At 33.7% G+C, this 14,517-nt stretch overlaps 1 protein-coding gene across 2 annotated transcripts in view; it reads left to right on the top strand.

Moving 5' to 3' along the window:
- Window positions 1–14,424, top strand: part of RAB5A (RAB5A, member RAS oncogene family) — a 29,351-nt gene extending 14,927 nt beyond the window's left edge. For both annotated transcript variants that reach the window (XM_019726021.3, XM_019726022.3), the window contains 4 exons: window positions 7,524–7,675; window positions 7,997–8,119; window positions 9,625–9,718; window positions 12,993–14,424. In XM_019726021.3, coding sequence (XP_019581580.1) covers window positions 7,524–7,675; window positions 7,997–8,119; window positions 9,625–9,718; window positions 12,993–13,108 — 485 coding nt within the window. In that variant the 3' untranslated portion in view covers window positions 13,109–14,424. The remainder of the gene's footprint in view (window positions 1–7,523; window positions 7,676–7,996; window positions 8,120–9,624; window positions 9,719–12,992) is intronic.
- Window positions 14,425–14,517: the final 93 nt, after the last annotated feature.

Genomic DNA, 14,517 nt, shown 5'->3' with positions numbered 1-14,517 from the left:
TTGCGGAACCAGAAACCAGAAGTTATATTTTCCTTGCACATTGCAGGAATTTAATAATATTTAAGCTACTTGAGAAAGTATCTATTGTCCATAGATAAAATGTCTTTCTTAGACATATATCCCTTAGAGTTAAGTTAATTTTATTTACTTTTTCCTCTATTGATATTTTTTGGAGAGTGTTTGCCTGATACTAGTTAATAACTTGTAACACCCTCTGCTCTCTTCACCTTTCCTCTTTGTAATGTGTGCTTTCATTCTACATCCCAATTCAGTATTTGTTACATCCTTGTTAGATAAATCCAATCTGGTAAGTAAAAACTTTATAAGGATTGTGCGTTTGGTGGGGTAAACACAGGCTCTTAGCCTTGAAGTTTCAAATACCGGTTTTATTAGTTCATTCTAAGGCGATCACATTTGGGGCACTAACCATACTCAAGACCAATTTTAAACCATACTTCTAAGACTAATTTTAAAACAATGTGTATTGATGTACTATCAGAAATACTAGTATGGTAATGTTCAATTGGTGACATGTAACTAACTTATGTCTGGTTAGTGAATTCCCTTGGGTTTCCTTTTGTAGTAACTGTCAAACTCTGATAGTAAAAAAAGAAAAAAACATTGACTTCCTTTAAAAATTACATGAATTAGTCTTACAGTGTTGGAGAAAATTTTTTTTTAATCAATTTTATTGGGGAACAGTGTGTTTCTCCTGGGCCCATCAGCTCCAAGTCATTGTCCTTCAATCTAGTTGTGCAGGGTGCAGCTCAGCTCCGTGTCCAGTTGCTGTTTTCAATCTTTAGTTGTAGTGGGTGCAGCCCATCATCCCATGCGGGAATTGAACCGGTGGGCTGAGCCATCAGGCCACCCCTCCAGAAGCTCAATGGCAGCTCGTTGTCTTCAGTCTAGTTGTGGAGGGCACAGCTCACTGGCCCATGTGGCAATTGAACTGGCAACCCTGTTGTTCAGAGCTCGCACTCTACCCAACTGAGCCATCCGGCCACTCCCAGAAGAAATGATTCTTAATCTTTAACTCATTTTGCTTGACTTCATGCAGACTCTTTTCTATGTATCATTAATATTTCCCAAGGTTTCATTCATTTGGCATCAATTACCTTAAGATGTTGCTAATGATTTCTGTTTTGATAAAATATGCATAATATGAAATGTATGGTTTTAACCTTTTTAAGTGTACAGTTCTATAGCATTAAGTACATTTACATTGTGCAACCATCAGTACTGTCTAGAACTTTTTCATCTTCACCAACTGAAACTCTACCCAAACAATAATAGCTCCCCAATTTCTACCCACCCCTGCCCATGGCAAATACCATTCTACTTTCTATGAATTTGGCTACTCTGGAGACCTCATGTAATAGAAATTATGCAGTATTTGTCCTTTTGTGGCTGGCCTATTGCACTTAGCCTGTCACTAGGGTTCATCCATATTATAACGTGTCAGAATTTCCTTTTCAAGGCAAAATAATATTTTGTTGTATGTATATACCACGTTCTGCTTATCCTTTGTCAGACTATTAGGTTTCTTCCACTGTTTGGCTCTCATGAATGATGCTGCTATGCACATTGGTGTACAAAAATCTGTTCAAGTCCCTGCTTTCACATATTTGGGGTATATTTCCAAAAATGGAATTGCTGGATTATATTGTAATTCTGTTTAATATGTTTAAAGAATCTCTACCATTTTGCACAGGAACTACACCATTTTACATCCCCACCATCAATGCACAAGGGTTCCAATTTCTCTATTGTTGCCAACTCTTGTTTTCTATTGTTTTGATAGTAGCTATCCTGATAGGTGTGACGTGGTATCTCATTGTGGTGTTGATTTGCATTTTCCTAATGATTTAGTAATGCTGAGTGTCTTTACATGTGTTTCTTGATCATTTGGTATATCTTTGGAGAAATGTATACTAAAGTCCTTTGGGTTTTTGTGTTGCTGAGTTGTAAGAGTTTCTTACATGTTCTCTTATCAATCCTGTATCAGATGCTTGTTGATTTTTAAGAATGAATCCTATATGATTAATATTAATAGATCATCTCATAAGATGGATTTACTTTTGGAAATATAGCCATCTTTTTATATATTATTTATATAGTAGTTTCTTTTGTTTATCTTGTTGCCAGGCTTTTGGAGTATATTCTTTTTGGGTTTAGTCATATATGTGTGCTTTCTCTCTGCCCTAATCTAAACCGTTTCTTCTCTTCCTCATGTTTATTGAAATGTAACTTCCCTGAATATGTGGCCTTCTTTGCTGCCGTAATCTACTGTGTACTCCCCCCTTTATACACATACAATTTTAATTTTTAATGGGAAATAAAAATGGCCTTAGTTTTTATTTTGTCTGTTGTCAGCTCTAGATCATTGTACAGTCTTCTCTGTGTACAATTATATCATCTGAAGTCAGTGCTCACCTGTTTGAGAAAATTCATTATATTAGGTTACCAGTGTTGATACTCCACTGTTGATTTTTCCAGAAAGCCAACTTTTACGTTCACTGATAACTTTGGTATTGGTTCTTGATGCTGCTTGATCAATTCCTGCCATCCTTCTTCCTGATCAGATTATCATCTTGAAGTTTGACCAAATCCATTAAACTCATTTATTGAATTCCTTGGCTATAAAAACCTTTTCTTCCCCTACACATCACTTCCAAACAACCTGGAGCTTGGATTTGATAACCACAAACTACTGATCTACTGAGATCTTGAACAAGGCCCTTCCCCTCTCTAGCAATTTATATTCTTACCTTTCAGTTTTAACAAGACTTCAAATCTTCCACTTTTGAAAGTTTTACATAAGGGAGAATATTCAGTCATGATTCAACTATGGGACACTCTCTATTATTTTAATTTCTTCTATGCTTTTCTACTCAGGTTTTTACATAGATGTACCTTATCTCTACCAGGAATTTATATATATATTTTACTTTTTCGCAATTAAATAGGTCATTTTATAACCATTTTTAATTTGCTACTTCATATTTACCAAGTTAGCAGTATCTTTTCATTTATACATTTAGTTCTCGATTATAAAAATTCTTGGAGCACAAAGGTTTATTCTCACTACTCTCCTGTTCCTCCTACACACACACACACACACACACACACACACACACACACACACACACACACACACTGTCTTTTAAAGATTCCATGATATAGTAGGTTAACGAGTATCAGCATTTTCATGGCTTTGCCTAGTTGACAAAATTATTTCCAGAACCATTATACGGTATCACCAGCAGTGGGTGTTTTAATCACACTGTTTTTTTATTCATTTTGTAAGTTAGAAGATAAAATTTAACTGTTTTTGCTATGATGATGACTTTGTTGATGACTAATGATCCTGCCTTTTTTTCTGTGTTACATTCTTTTTGTAAATTTTCTTTACACATTTATCCTTGATGCTTTTGGAATTTTTCATAATTTATATGAGCTTTCCTTATATTAAAAATTAATCTCTTGATATTCATTATAGAAATTTTCCTAAATATATTCTCCCCCGTATTTGATACATGTTTTGCAAACCTAAGTCTCAAATTTTTATGTAATCAAACCTGATAGACATAGGATTTTTGGTCAATTTTAATGAAGTAACTCTTCTTATAAAATTTGATTAAGATGAGGGTTGGGGTGGTATTAGTTCCTTGTTTTATCTCTTTTTCATCCTTCTGTTTAGTTCATGTAGAATCACTTTAGTTGTTAATTTTAACTTTTTTTTCTGAGTTGTTAGCCTTTGGTTGATGCTATTGACTTGGATATTCTTTCCTCTGCTCAGTGTACTGCAGTGGTTCCTCCTTGCTTGTTATTTATTAAGATCTTATACATTATAGGCCTTTGGTATTTGCAGATTTAACATTTACAGTTTCAGGTATTCACAGCTGACCTCAAGGTCTGTGATTCAGTAATCTGTAGTTTTGCTGAAACTGAAATGTTATTTGCTTGCTGCCAGGCTTGCAAATAGAAACTGATCGAGTAGCTCAAAGAGGGAGCCTATTAGACAGGCCAGCACCCGCATCTCAACACAGCTTTGTTTTTCTCTACTTGTCGTCGCGTACACAGTAACTCTCGAAGTGATAAAAGCTGTTTCTTTGTGAAATATGGGCCCGAAAAGAGAACCAACTGCTAGTGCTGGTGATGGAAGTGAAGAGAAAATGAAGAGGTCTAAGAAAGTGATGTTTCTTAGCGAGAAAATAGACGTTTTGGATATGTTAAAGTGGTTTTGCAGATTCAGGTAAGTTTGTGGTTGGTTAATGTTACTACAGTATTTATGTAGTAGTTTATATTTTTGAGTGCCAGAATTATTTATATAACTTTGTAAATAAATGACTAGTAATATATTTTTAGAAGCACTACGGATTTAAAGATGTCAGCTATACTTTGCTGAATTTTATCGGGGAAGTTAAATGCTGGAGTAGTATTTGAAAACTTGAGAACTTGGGGAATCGTGATGGTTTTACGATATATAATGACTGGGTTATCTTATTCCCATAATATTTGTCCTTGTGGCACTACAACACTTTTGTTTTAATCTGTTTTTGATGTACCCTAAAACTAATTCCCTTGGCCTCTAATGTTGGTCTTTTTCTTCCTCAAAATTATACTCTTTATCATACCACGTGAACAACAGTAGGATACTACCAAGTTAAAAAGATTTTGATGGTATTTTGTTTGTAATTGTGTTAGTTATGTAATAACTTGAGTTAGAGGCCTTTTGAAATGTCTATTTTTCCCCATTTGGGAACTGGCTCTTCAGACGTTGTCTAAAATAGACCCAAAATAGTTCTATATGTCTTAGATGAACTTTATTTAGCAAACATTTGAACGTTTACATGAACTGGGATTTATATTATCCTGTTTCCTTGAAAATAAGACCTAGCTGGACGTTCAGCTCTACTGCATCTTTTGGAGCAAAAATTAATATAAGACCCAGTCTTATACTATGTTATATATTATATTATACTCGATCTTATAGTAAAATAGGACTGGGTCTTATATTAATTTTTGCTCCAAAAGATGCATTAGAGCTGATTGTCCAGCTAGGTCTTATTTTCGGGGAAACACAGTAGATATTGGATGTGGAGAATAGCTGATTGTAATTTTTCAAGGAACTTGTAGTCTAGAAGAAAAAGATATTGTTGATTAATCTTTTTAAAAAGAGCTACTAATAAGTGTGTGGAACATGTTACTGCGGCAGAGAAGTCTGGGGGCACAAAGGTAGGAGCTACTAATAAGGTGGATGAAGGATGGTTTCTAAGAAGAATTGAGTGAATTGATTGTTCTTTGTTAATATGATTGGGATCCATTCTCCTCACAGCATAACACTGAAAACCTGGTTATTGCCAGTGTATATGGTAAGGCTGTTGACTTGGATCTGTTCGTCCAATTTAAAGAACTCATGATTATCTGCTTTATTTTAGTTGATGCCTTTGGATTTTCATGTCAGTCTTGTCTCTTCCAAATAATACCTCTTTCCAGTAATTTATTTCTTTTACTATTATATGGATATCCTAAATAATGTTAAATAATGATGATGTTGGACATTCTTGTTTGGTTTCTAGATGTAGAGAGGCTGCCTAAGACCTTTGCTATTGAGCAAAGTGCTGATTTCAGGCTTAAGGATGGAATGGACACTTGATAAGTTTTAAGGAAAAATTTTATATGTATATAGGAATGGATATTGACCCTAATACTCTTGTAATTTACTTAAATAATACATGGTTTTTCTTTTTTTAGCTTACCGGTATAATAGCTTTGTATTTCAGGAAGAATCTCTACTTGATCATGGGCTGTTGTTTTTTTAATGTATTTGTTGGCTGTATTTTATTTGTCACTTTTGCACATGATTTATAAAAGAGATTGGTGACCTTTTGTGATATATTTAACTGGTTTGAGAATCAGATCACATTTCCTTTAAGGCAACATTAATAGTTATTTCCCTGAGCCTAGAGTTGACTTATGGGAGTGTAAATGAATGTTTGTACTGCCAGTGTACTTCGTGATGGTAGAAAAGATAAAACAAGGTCTGAATTGCAATATAACCCAATTTTTTCAAGTTGCATCAAACTATAGTTGAGAAAAGGCTTATATTTTGTAATCCATTCCTTTTTATTGAAAAAGGAATACTGTCTTGGATGCTTAATTTTAAGTGTTTAAAAATATTTTTTTGATTCTACAGGCAAGCGTTTCATGAAAGTGACATAGTGCTTTCTTGGTATCCTTTACCATTAATCAGGATTTTAGAAAATGGATATTTCTGCTAATTTTGTATGGTAAAAGAAGTTTGATGAATTAGAATGTATTTTAAATACGACTACACTTGTGAGAATTCACAGAAATATTCATTAGAATATAGTTCAAAATACATTTCCAATGATGTTTGCAAAATTGAGATTATAGTTGCTGATCTTAAAGCCAGCAACCAGTGAACCTAGTAAAAATAGTATGAGAAATAAATGTTATGCCTAATATAAAAGATGTAGTATCTAATTAGTCTTAGGTTTTTCAACATATTTCAAATTAACTAGTGAATCCTTTATGAAAGATTGACACCATCAGATAGCAAACTGCTACAATTTACAAAAGTGGATTATAATTTTCTTGCATGGTAGAAGAGAGTAACTTAATTCCATGCCAATTTGGGAGGAGTTGAATTAACCACATCTTGAGCTGAAAGTAAAAGAGAGGAACATACCAATTTAAGATGAATGATAGAGCATCAGGGGTTTAACTACTAAAGTTAATGAAGGAAAGGAACTAAGGTGTGGTTACTTTTGGCAAGCATGCTACTAAAAATGGCTGTGTGTAGATCTTGTTCGTAATTATCTTTAGTGCACCTAGGTATACTTAGACATTTACTCTAATATTTGATATTTTAAAGTTCAATTCACTTGGTTATAACCTACCTTTTATAAATCGATTTATTTTTCATAAGTATCCAGTTCAGTGTTTTTACTGATGTTTATTCTATTGAGCTAAGAGAGTTACTATATTTATTCGATTTTACTTTATACTGTTCTCATGAAGCAATTAAGAAAATAAGTGATACAGTAGTACTTTGCAAGATGTGACAGCAACCTCTTAACTTTAAAAGCAAAAATATCATTATTAAGTGATGCTTTATCACTTCAGAGATAGATCACTTAAGAAGAGATGAAAAAGTACAAATCCAAAAACGTATGTCAAGGCAAGAGCTAGAAGTTCATATTGAATCTGTTTAACAAATTAAGTCTAGGTTGGGGTAATAACGATTATAAAAATTAAAGTGCCATAATGTTTTAAAGAAATATAACAAACTTTTAAAGAATGTATAAGAAACTTTGTGATTTTATAATTAAAGTCTTATATGTAAGCAAATACATCCAGCTTTGAAGCACAGCTGTTGCAAGTATTTAAAGCCACTGTTAACTGTGGGTATGCAATAATATATTAAGTTTCCAGGTGTTTTCTATATTATGAAAATATTAGGGAGGAAATAATAAACAGACATTTTCTTTTTTCAGCTGCTTTTCTAACCCAAACTGTGTGTCTTGATGACACAACAGTAAAGTTTGAAATATGGGATACAGCTGGTCAAGAACGATACCATAGCCTAGCACCAATGTACTACAGAGGAGCACAAGCAGCCATAGTTGTATATGATATCACAAATGAGGTAAGTAGAAGTGCATACTATAATGACACTAGTTTGAATATACGTTTTGTATTCAGAATTTTTATTAGAGAAAAGATTTTTTAAAAATTTAAATCTTTTTTGATAGCCCAAGTATGGTATTTCTGCCAAAGCTTTTATGAGTTAGAAAAGCTGACTTAAAAAAAAAATAATAAGATGAAAGTATTTTAAATAATACAATAGTCTTAAGAATTTCTTTCCAAGAGTTCACATTGGACACTCTTTAAAGCCTTGTCTCACAAAGACGCACCCTAACCATTTTTTGAGCCTGTGCCTCAAAATAGCTGTTTCTTTGTTTCCCAGGAGTCCTTTGCCAGAGCCAAAAATTGGGTTAAAGAACTTCAGAGGCAAGCCAGTCCTAACATTGTAATAGCTTTATCAGGAAACAAAGCTGACCTTGCAAATAAAAGAGCTGTTGATTTCCAGGTATGTTTAATTTAACTGTCACTTGGAGGCACATATTTATTGTTAAATTTTTCTTCTGTATCCACACTTGAACTGCAGTTATAATTTTAAGACCATGCAAATAATATAAAATAATAAATTTATTAAACAAATGTGATGTACTATGTATAATAAAATGCTTCTCATGATGAACCTAAATTTTTAAATATCTTTACGAGTTATATGCAAATTGATTCAGATTTTGTTGACCTAACCGATTATAAAATAATTGTTTACAAATAGTGCAGAAATAAGTAAAAGCTAATTGCCTCCTACCTTTCCTAACCTTTTTCTATTTACCTAATTTTATATGTGTGTGTGTGTGTGTGCGCGCGTGTGTGTGCGCATATATCAACACACACATCCATATATACCTACACGTTTGTAGTCCACATAAACGTATACGCGTATGATTATTCTTAAAATGGCCTTCAAAAATAAAGGCTAAAACAATCCAGTTTGTGTGTTATGTAATACAGCTAATTAGGAATGTTGCCTGCTGTAAAATAGAGTAAGTGCAATCATTTAAAACAAAGCAAATGTCTTTAGACATTTTAAAACTTCTCCTGTTCTCTTATTCTTCAGGTTCTTTACCAGAGAAGTTTAGTTGTAGCCACTTTGTGTGTGTGTGTGTGTGTGTATCAGTGATAGGAATTTTCTTTCTGATGTTGTGGCTATCGATAGAGCACATGGACTGAGAGCAAGGGAACTAATAGATTTTGCACCATTAGGTAGTAAGCTAAGCATGTTGCACATGTGGTTTCATTTAATTCTGGTGACAACCATGTGGGGTATAGGATCATCTATTACTACTCTTTCTAAGATAGTTACCTTCCCAGCATAAAGTGGTAGATAGAGCACTTGAATTATAGTCAAAAGTGGCCTTGTCACATAACAGTTCAAAGGAACCTCATTTTTTTCTTTGTCAAATGGGAAAGAGAATTGGTTGCTCTTCACAACAGCTGTGAGGATCAAAGGCAATAATACATGTAAACTGTAAATCATGACAAAAATGTAGTGATATAATTTTCAAAGGAATGATTCATTACATTCAAAATTAAATGTTCCTCGTAGAAGTCATTTAGAATTAAATTATGAGGGTGCCACTTAGTGGTTGAAGCCAGTGTTGGATATTTGGTTTCCCTTTGACGTCATTGCAAGTAACGAGCATAAGTAAAATTGCCATAGAGATCAAAGAGAGTTTTATATTTAGAATAGTATAAATTATCCTCCCTCTGGAACTCATCATTTGAAAACAGATTTAATGTGAAACCAGATCAATCAGGATGGGATAGTGCAAGAAGTTAAGGCAAAAAGAAAATTATAAACATATCTTACACAAACGTTTGTTTTACCTTTAGTAATAATTGTTGGTTATGGGTGATTAAGTTGAAGTAGTAATAAGAAAGCCTCTTTTTTTCTATAACAAAAATAAGGCAGGTATAGTATGTGCAAAGGATGTGTCTCTTTTTTTGTTCTATAAACAGGAAGCACAGTCCTATGCAGATGACAACAGTTTATTATTCATGGAGACATCAGCTAAAACATCAATGAATGTAAATGAAATATTCATGGCAATAGGTAAGATTAACTTTTTTTCAAACAATAAATACAGGCAAAACAAGTTGTACTGGGGCATATTTGGTTTGACTCTTCTTTTTAAAAAGTTTTTGGATTTTCCTTCTTTTTTTAAAATGATTCTACAACTATTTTAGATCCCATCCACCGAGCATTACTTAATAATATTTTTAAATTTGAAAGATTATTACCTATTAGGTTGTAATACTTGCAGTTTACTTTCTTCTAAGTGGGTTGAAACTTTGACTTTAAGCTGATAGTTCAAGCAGATTTTCTAAAGATCTCTCTGAGAAATTTGGATAAATGTGTGTTTTTCTATTAGATTATACTTTTTATACAAAAGGAAAGTAAACTCAGAGCAGTATTTTTCAGTGCAACATGTAGGTATAATATTTCTTTCTCACTGATCATTATTTTCATCTTCCTTTGCTCTGAACAGAATACTATTTATGTTTTTCAAACTCTTTTTAAATCATTGACAAATATAACATAGAAAAGTACATGATACATATATGTATACAGATGTATAAATTATTTTAATGCAGATAATGTAATGGAGAAAGTTTCAAAGCATGAGGCACAGAAAGAGGGAAAACAAAACAGTATCCATCCTGTATATGACCTCAGTGGTCATCTGATAGTATGCAGCACTCTTACCTTTCCTTGAAGGTAATTTTAACTGATGATGGGTATTATTCCACAATTGTTGATTATAGGTAATGAAGTTGGAATACTAATAAGGAAGTTTTATCTATAACAAAAATAAAAGTATTTCTATTGACCCTAACCTCCTTCCACTTTTAAGGTATAGATTCTATGGGAGGGGTCTACTTACAAGTAGGTGGCTCTCAATTTTCTGCCTCCATACTATTCATATGTAAACACTGGTCTTGTCCCATACATCTTTTATTACACAGCAGTGATTATTAAGTGGGTGTTCACATTCCTATCCCCAAATAATAAATATCTTTTATATTGAAGTCATAGAAATTAACCAATTAAGAGCTGATTCAGAGGCTAAAGAATACTCAGGAAAAACTGCAAGTACTGTCGCAATATCTTTAACTAGGTGGGAGAATTTAATGGTGGCTCATTTAGGAGAAAACTTGCCTGTTTGTTACGTAAGGTATTTTCCTGAGAAACTCAGGCTTACAGTTAGTAGGGAAATACTAGTACACTTGTGAAGGATTGTGTGACAATATGCTCTTCTTATAAATGAGACAGATTACACCCAGAACCACATCCAGAAAGTTAATAGGAAACAAAGCAATAGGTCCCTCAAATCAGGCTGAACTTTAAAACTTTCTGATGGTATTAAGACTACCAAATGGGCTTATTTAATTTGTATTTTTTATTCAGATGTGCTAGTAAGGTCATTTTTCCATTCAGAAAGTAGCCTACATATTAAGGCTTTCAGTCATTTTTCTGAAATTAGAATGTTTCTTGAAAGAAATCCCAAGTGTAAATTGAATTGTGGCCTTTCCTTTTTTTTTTTTTTTTTTTACCAGATTAACAACTTAAATAAATCATACTGTACTCATATTTTCGCTTTTGATGACTTCCCAAAAGGAGTACACTTAGTTCGTGGGAGAGATTCTACAATAAATTTATTGTATGCTTTTAATTTTATAAGGTCTGAGTGGTTTTTTTCATTATACATCTTCATTAACTTGATTAGGATTTTTAGCTTCTCACAATCCTGATCAATTTAGGTACAAATTGATAAGCTACAGTTATCCATATACAAAACAGCACCAGCTTCACTTTGATCACAGTAAGATAGGAGACAGGAGACGGTGTTTTTTGAGATCTCGAAAATGTGATTTAGTTTATCTTCACACAGTAAAAATTAACCAATAGAAGCTAAAGTTCCGTTCCAGTTTATTTTCTTCAGCCTCCTGATTTCACTCATATCTAATTACAGAAAGCCCTGGAGAAGTATGCTAAAGGGAGAAATGATCACTCAATCCAAAACCTAACGTAGTACTCATTGCGATAAAGTTTACAATGCTAGCCTACTCTTTGTGCTTTGAGTCTTTGTGAATACAGCTGACTGGAAATTACCATTTCATTACGTTTACACTACCATCCCTCCAGCGAGTCCTAGAGAAGTAGCCCAACGTGATAACTTCTCTTCCCAAACATCAGTGCTCCCGAATCCATTGTCCTGCCCAGCATCCAGAATTCTAAAGATAATTAATGCTGATGTGGAACTTTACAACAAATAAAACGATAGAAGATCCAAACCACAGCTAAGCATTCAGATTTTGAAGTAGAGCGTGTTCAACTTTTATGTAAATGGAGCCAAGGCTAAGGTTAAGTTAGAGTCTGTCCCCAGGGTTGACAGAGCCCAGTGTGTCCGACCACCCGTACAATCTGGACTCAAAGATGTTTAATGTTTAATGAATCCAGCACATCAAGGACTTAAAGGATCCAGGCAAACTACATTAGCAGGTAAATTTTTTCATCAGTGGGAGCCGTGTTCCAAAAAACAGCAGTGGTTCTGCAGAGCTTAGCAGAGCTACAGCCATGGCTGCTGGTTGAGGGAGTTTGTTCAGATGTGGCAAGCAATGCTCATCTAACTCAAAATTGGGAATTAGTTTTTTGAGAGAGCCTCAGGAACAGTTGCACTTAAGTAGAGCTGCTGGTGAATCAGACTAGGGTTCTTAATCAGCCGTATAAGAGAGGGAAGTGGTAGATGTTTGAAGGGTAAAGTCTCTGCAAGCCAGGAGGAAAACAGGAGATGTGATCTGTCTTAATTACGGGTAATAATTAGGTTGCACAGAAGACAAATTCTACTGGGGTGATGGTATTTGTTTATATTCCTACTTGTTCCAAAAAGTGTTTGTCTCAGCCCAGAAGACATTAATTCAAGCTGAGCTTCTTTATAAACATATTGGCTGGGCATCATCTTTATTAACTTAGATTTTCTTTAAATAATAGAAGTATTCATGTTTATTAAATAAACCACAACTTTTCTGGTATCAAGTGAATCTATATAAAGAGTTAAATACAGCTCTAGTCAAGTTAAGTTTTAATTTTGTGTCTGCAACTGGTCCCACATTTTACCTTTCTTTCAATCCACGAAACTCCCTAAGGACTATGACCAATGTTTTGGTATTTAATAGATACTCAATAAACATTTGAAAAGAATGAACATATGGTTATGTGATACTTTGGAGTAACCTAACTGAAAATGAAGATTATAAGTAAACAGATGAAAGTAATTCCAGTATGAATATTCTAATTGTGTTTATTTTAATAATTTATCTCTCAGCTAAAAAGTTGCCAAAGAATGAACCACAGAATCCAGGAGCAAATTCTGCCCGGGGAAGAGGAGTAGACCTTACTGAACCCACGCAGCCAACCAGGAGTCAGTGTTGTAGTAACTAAACCTCCAGTTTGAACTAGCTGGAATATTCTTCTGCTTCCTAAATGTTAACAATGAAATTGGAGCGTTTAACCAGCTCAGTATGACTTCCAAAAAAAAGAGACTTATGACAGAGTCAAGTTTCTAATACAGAATTATTTTAAGTGTTTTGAACTTAATTTTTAATAACATGCATGTGACCCTCTGACTAATGTTTCATCAGTAGAAGGGGGAAATGAGAGCTGTGTGTACACTTGCTTCCTTGGAAGGTTAGGGGGAATCATTTCTTATCACCAGGGATATAGACAAATGACTATCTGAACCCTCGGTTAGCCAGCCTGTTCTCTGAAAAAGATTTGGAACTTAATAAATTGAGCTTTTCAAAAACATTCTTTTTTTAGAAGCAGGTTCTAAAGATATTTATGCTTAGCTGCAGTATTCAGGCAACCAGTAATTTCTCTTAGTATCCATATTTAAAGTGTACATTCCACATTTTAGCAAATTACCCACAAGAAAAAGTAATCCCACATCTTCATGTGGAAAAAAAATGAACATTAATGGCATCTAAATTGTACCAGTCCCCATTTTTTAAATGGGGTAAAAAAAAATATGTAACTGCATCTTGTTTTAGGAATATGAAAACAGATGAACATATCTTAATGGTAGTGTTCCCTTCAAATATGTGAGCTCTTCAACAAAAGTGAAACAAACCAGGTGTCTGTGATTTCTGTGTAATCACTGCTGGCCATTACATAGGTTTTGTTGTTTGGGGCAGGGAGGGGGCTTTTGTTCCCTTGGACATAAAATAGTCAATGCACTAACAATTATGTACATTCAAACTTGATTATTTTAGATTCGATCTTCAGCTGTACTGTAAATAGGGTACTGCATTGTAGTCTCCATATGTTTATTACTTTTCTGTAATATTTAAGAGTTGCTTAAAAGTATACAAAATGTACAGTTACTAAAACAGCTAATTTTTTCCTCCTCACTCCCTTTGAAAGGAAGGAGCTTCAGTTCCTACATGACTAGAACCATAATAAACAATGTACCAGTAATTTGTAACATAAGTATTTCGATATGTTAGTAACAACCTTGCAGGCTTGTTTTCCAAAGTTCATTTTATTTCAATCAGTTCAGTATATTGCACTAATTGTTTTAGGTATTTTCATTCTATGAAATCTACCATGTGTCAGAGATGATTTAATCTATTTAAGTGTTGAACTGCTAGCAGAACTTGTAAATTTACAGTAATTCAGAATTAGTAAGGAAAACAGTTCACCAGTGTTTAGTTTTATAATGAGGTGCTCAGGTTGGAATAAAGTGGTATAAAAAGCAAGTACTGGTTTTTCTTTTTTTTTTTGGCATGGAACAGTGAACATATATAAATGGTATTCTATAACCCAAATCTGCTTTTGTATTTTTCTTTCCT

The sequence above is a fragment of the Rhinolophus sinicus genome, chromosome 5 (genome assembly GCF_057876585.1).
Source record: "Rhinolophus sinicus isolate RSI-liver-muscle chromosome 5, RSI-T2T, whole genome shotgun sequence".
In the NCBI taxonomy this organism is placed as follows: domain Eukaryota; kingdom Metazoa; phylum Chordata; class Mammalia; order Chiroptera; family Rhinolophidae; genus Rhinolophus; species Rhinolophus sinicus.
Note: the sequence above shows the minus strand (reverse complement) of the source record. Positions and strands in the feature narration are given on the sequence as shown.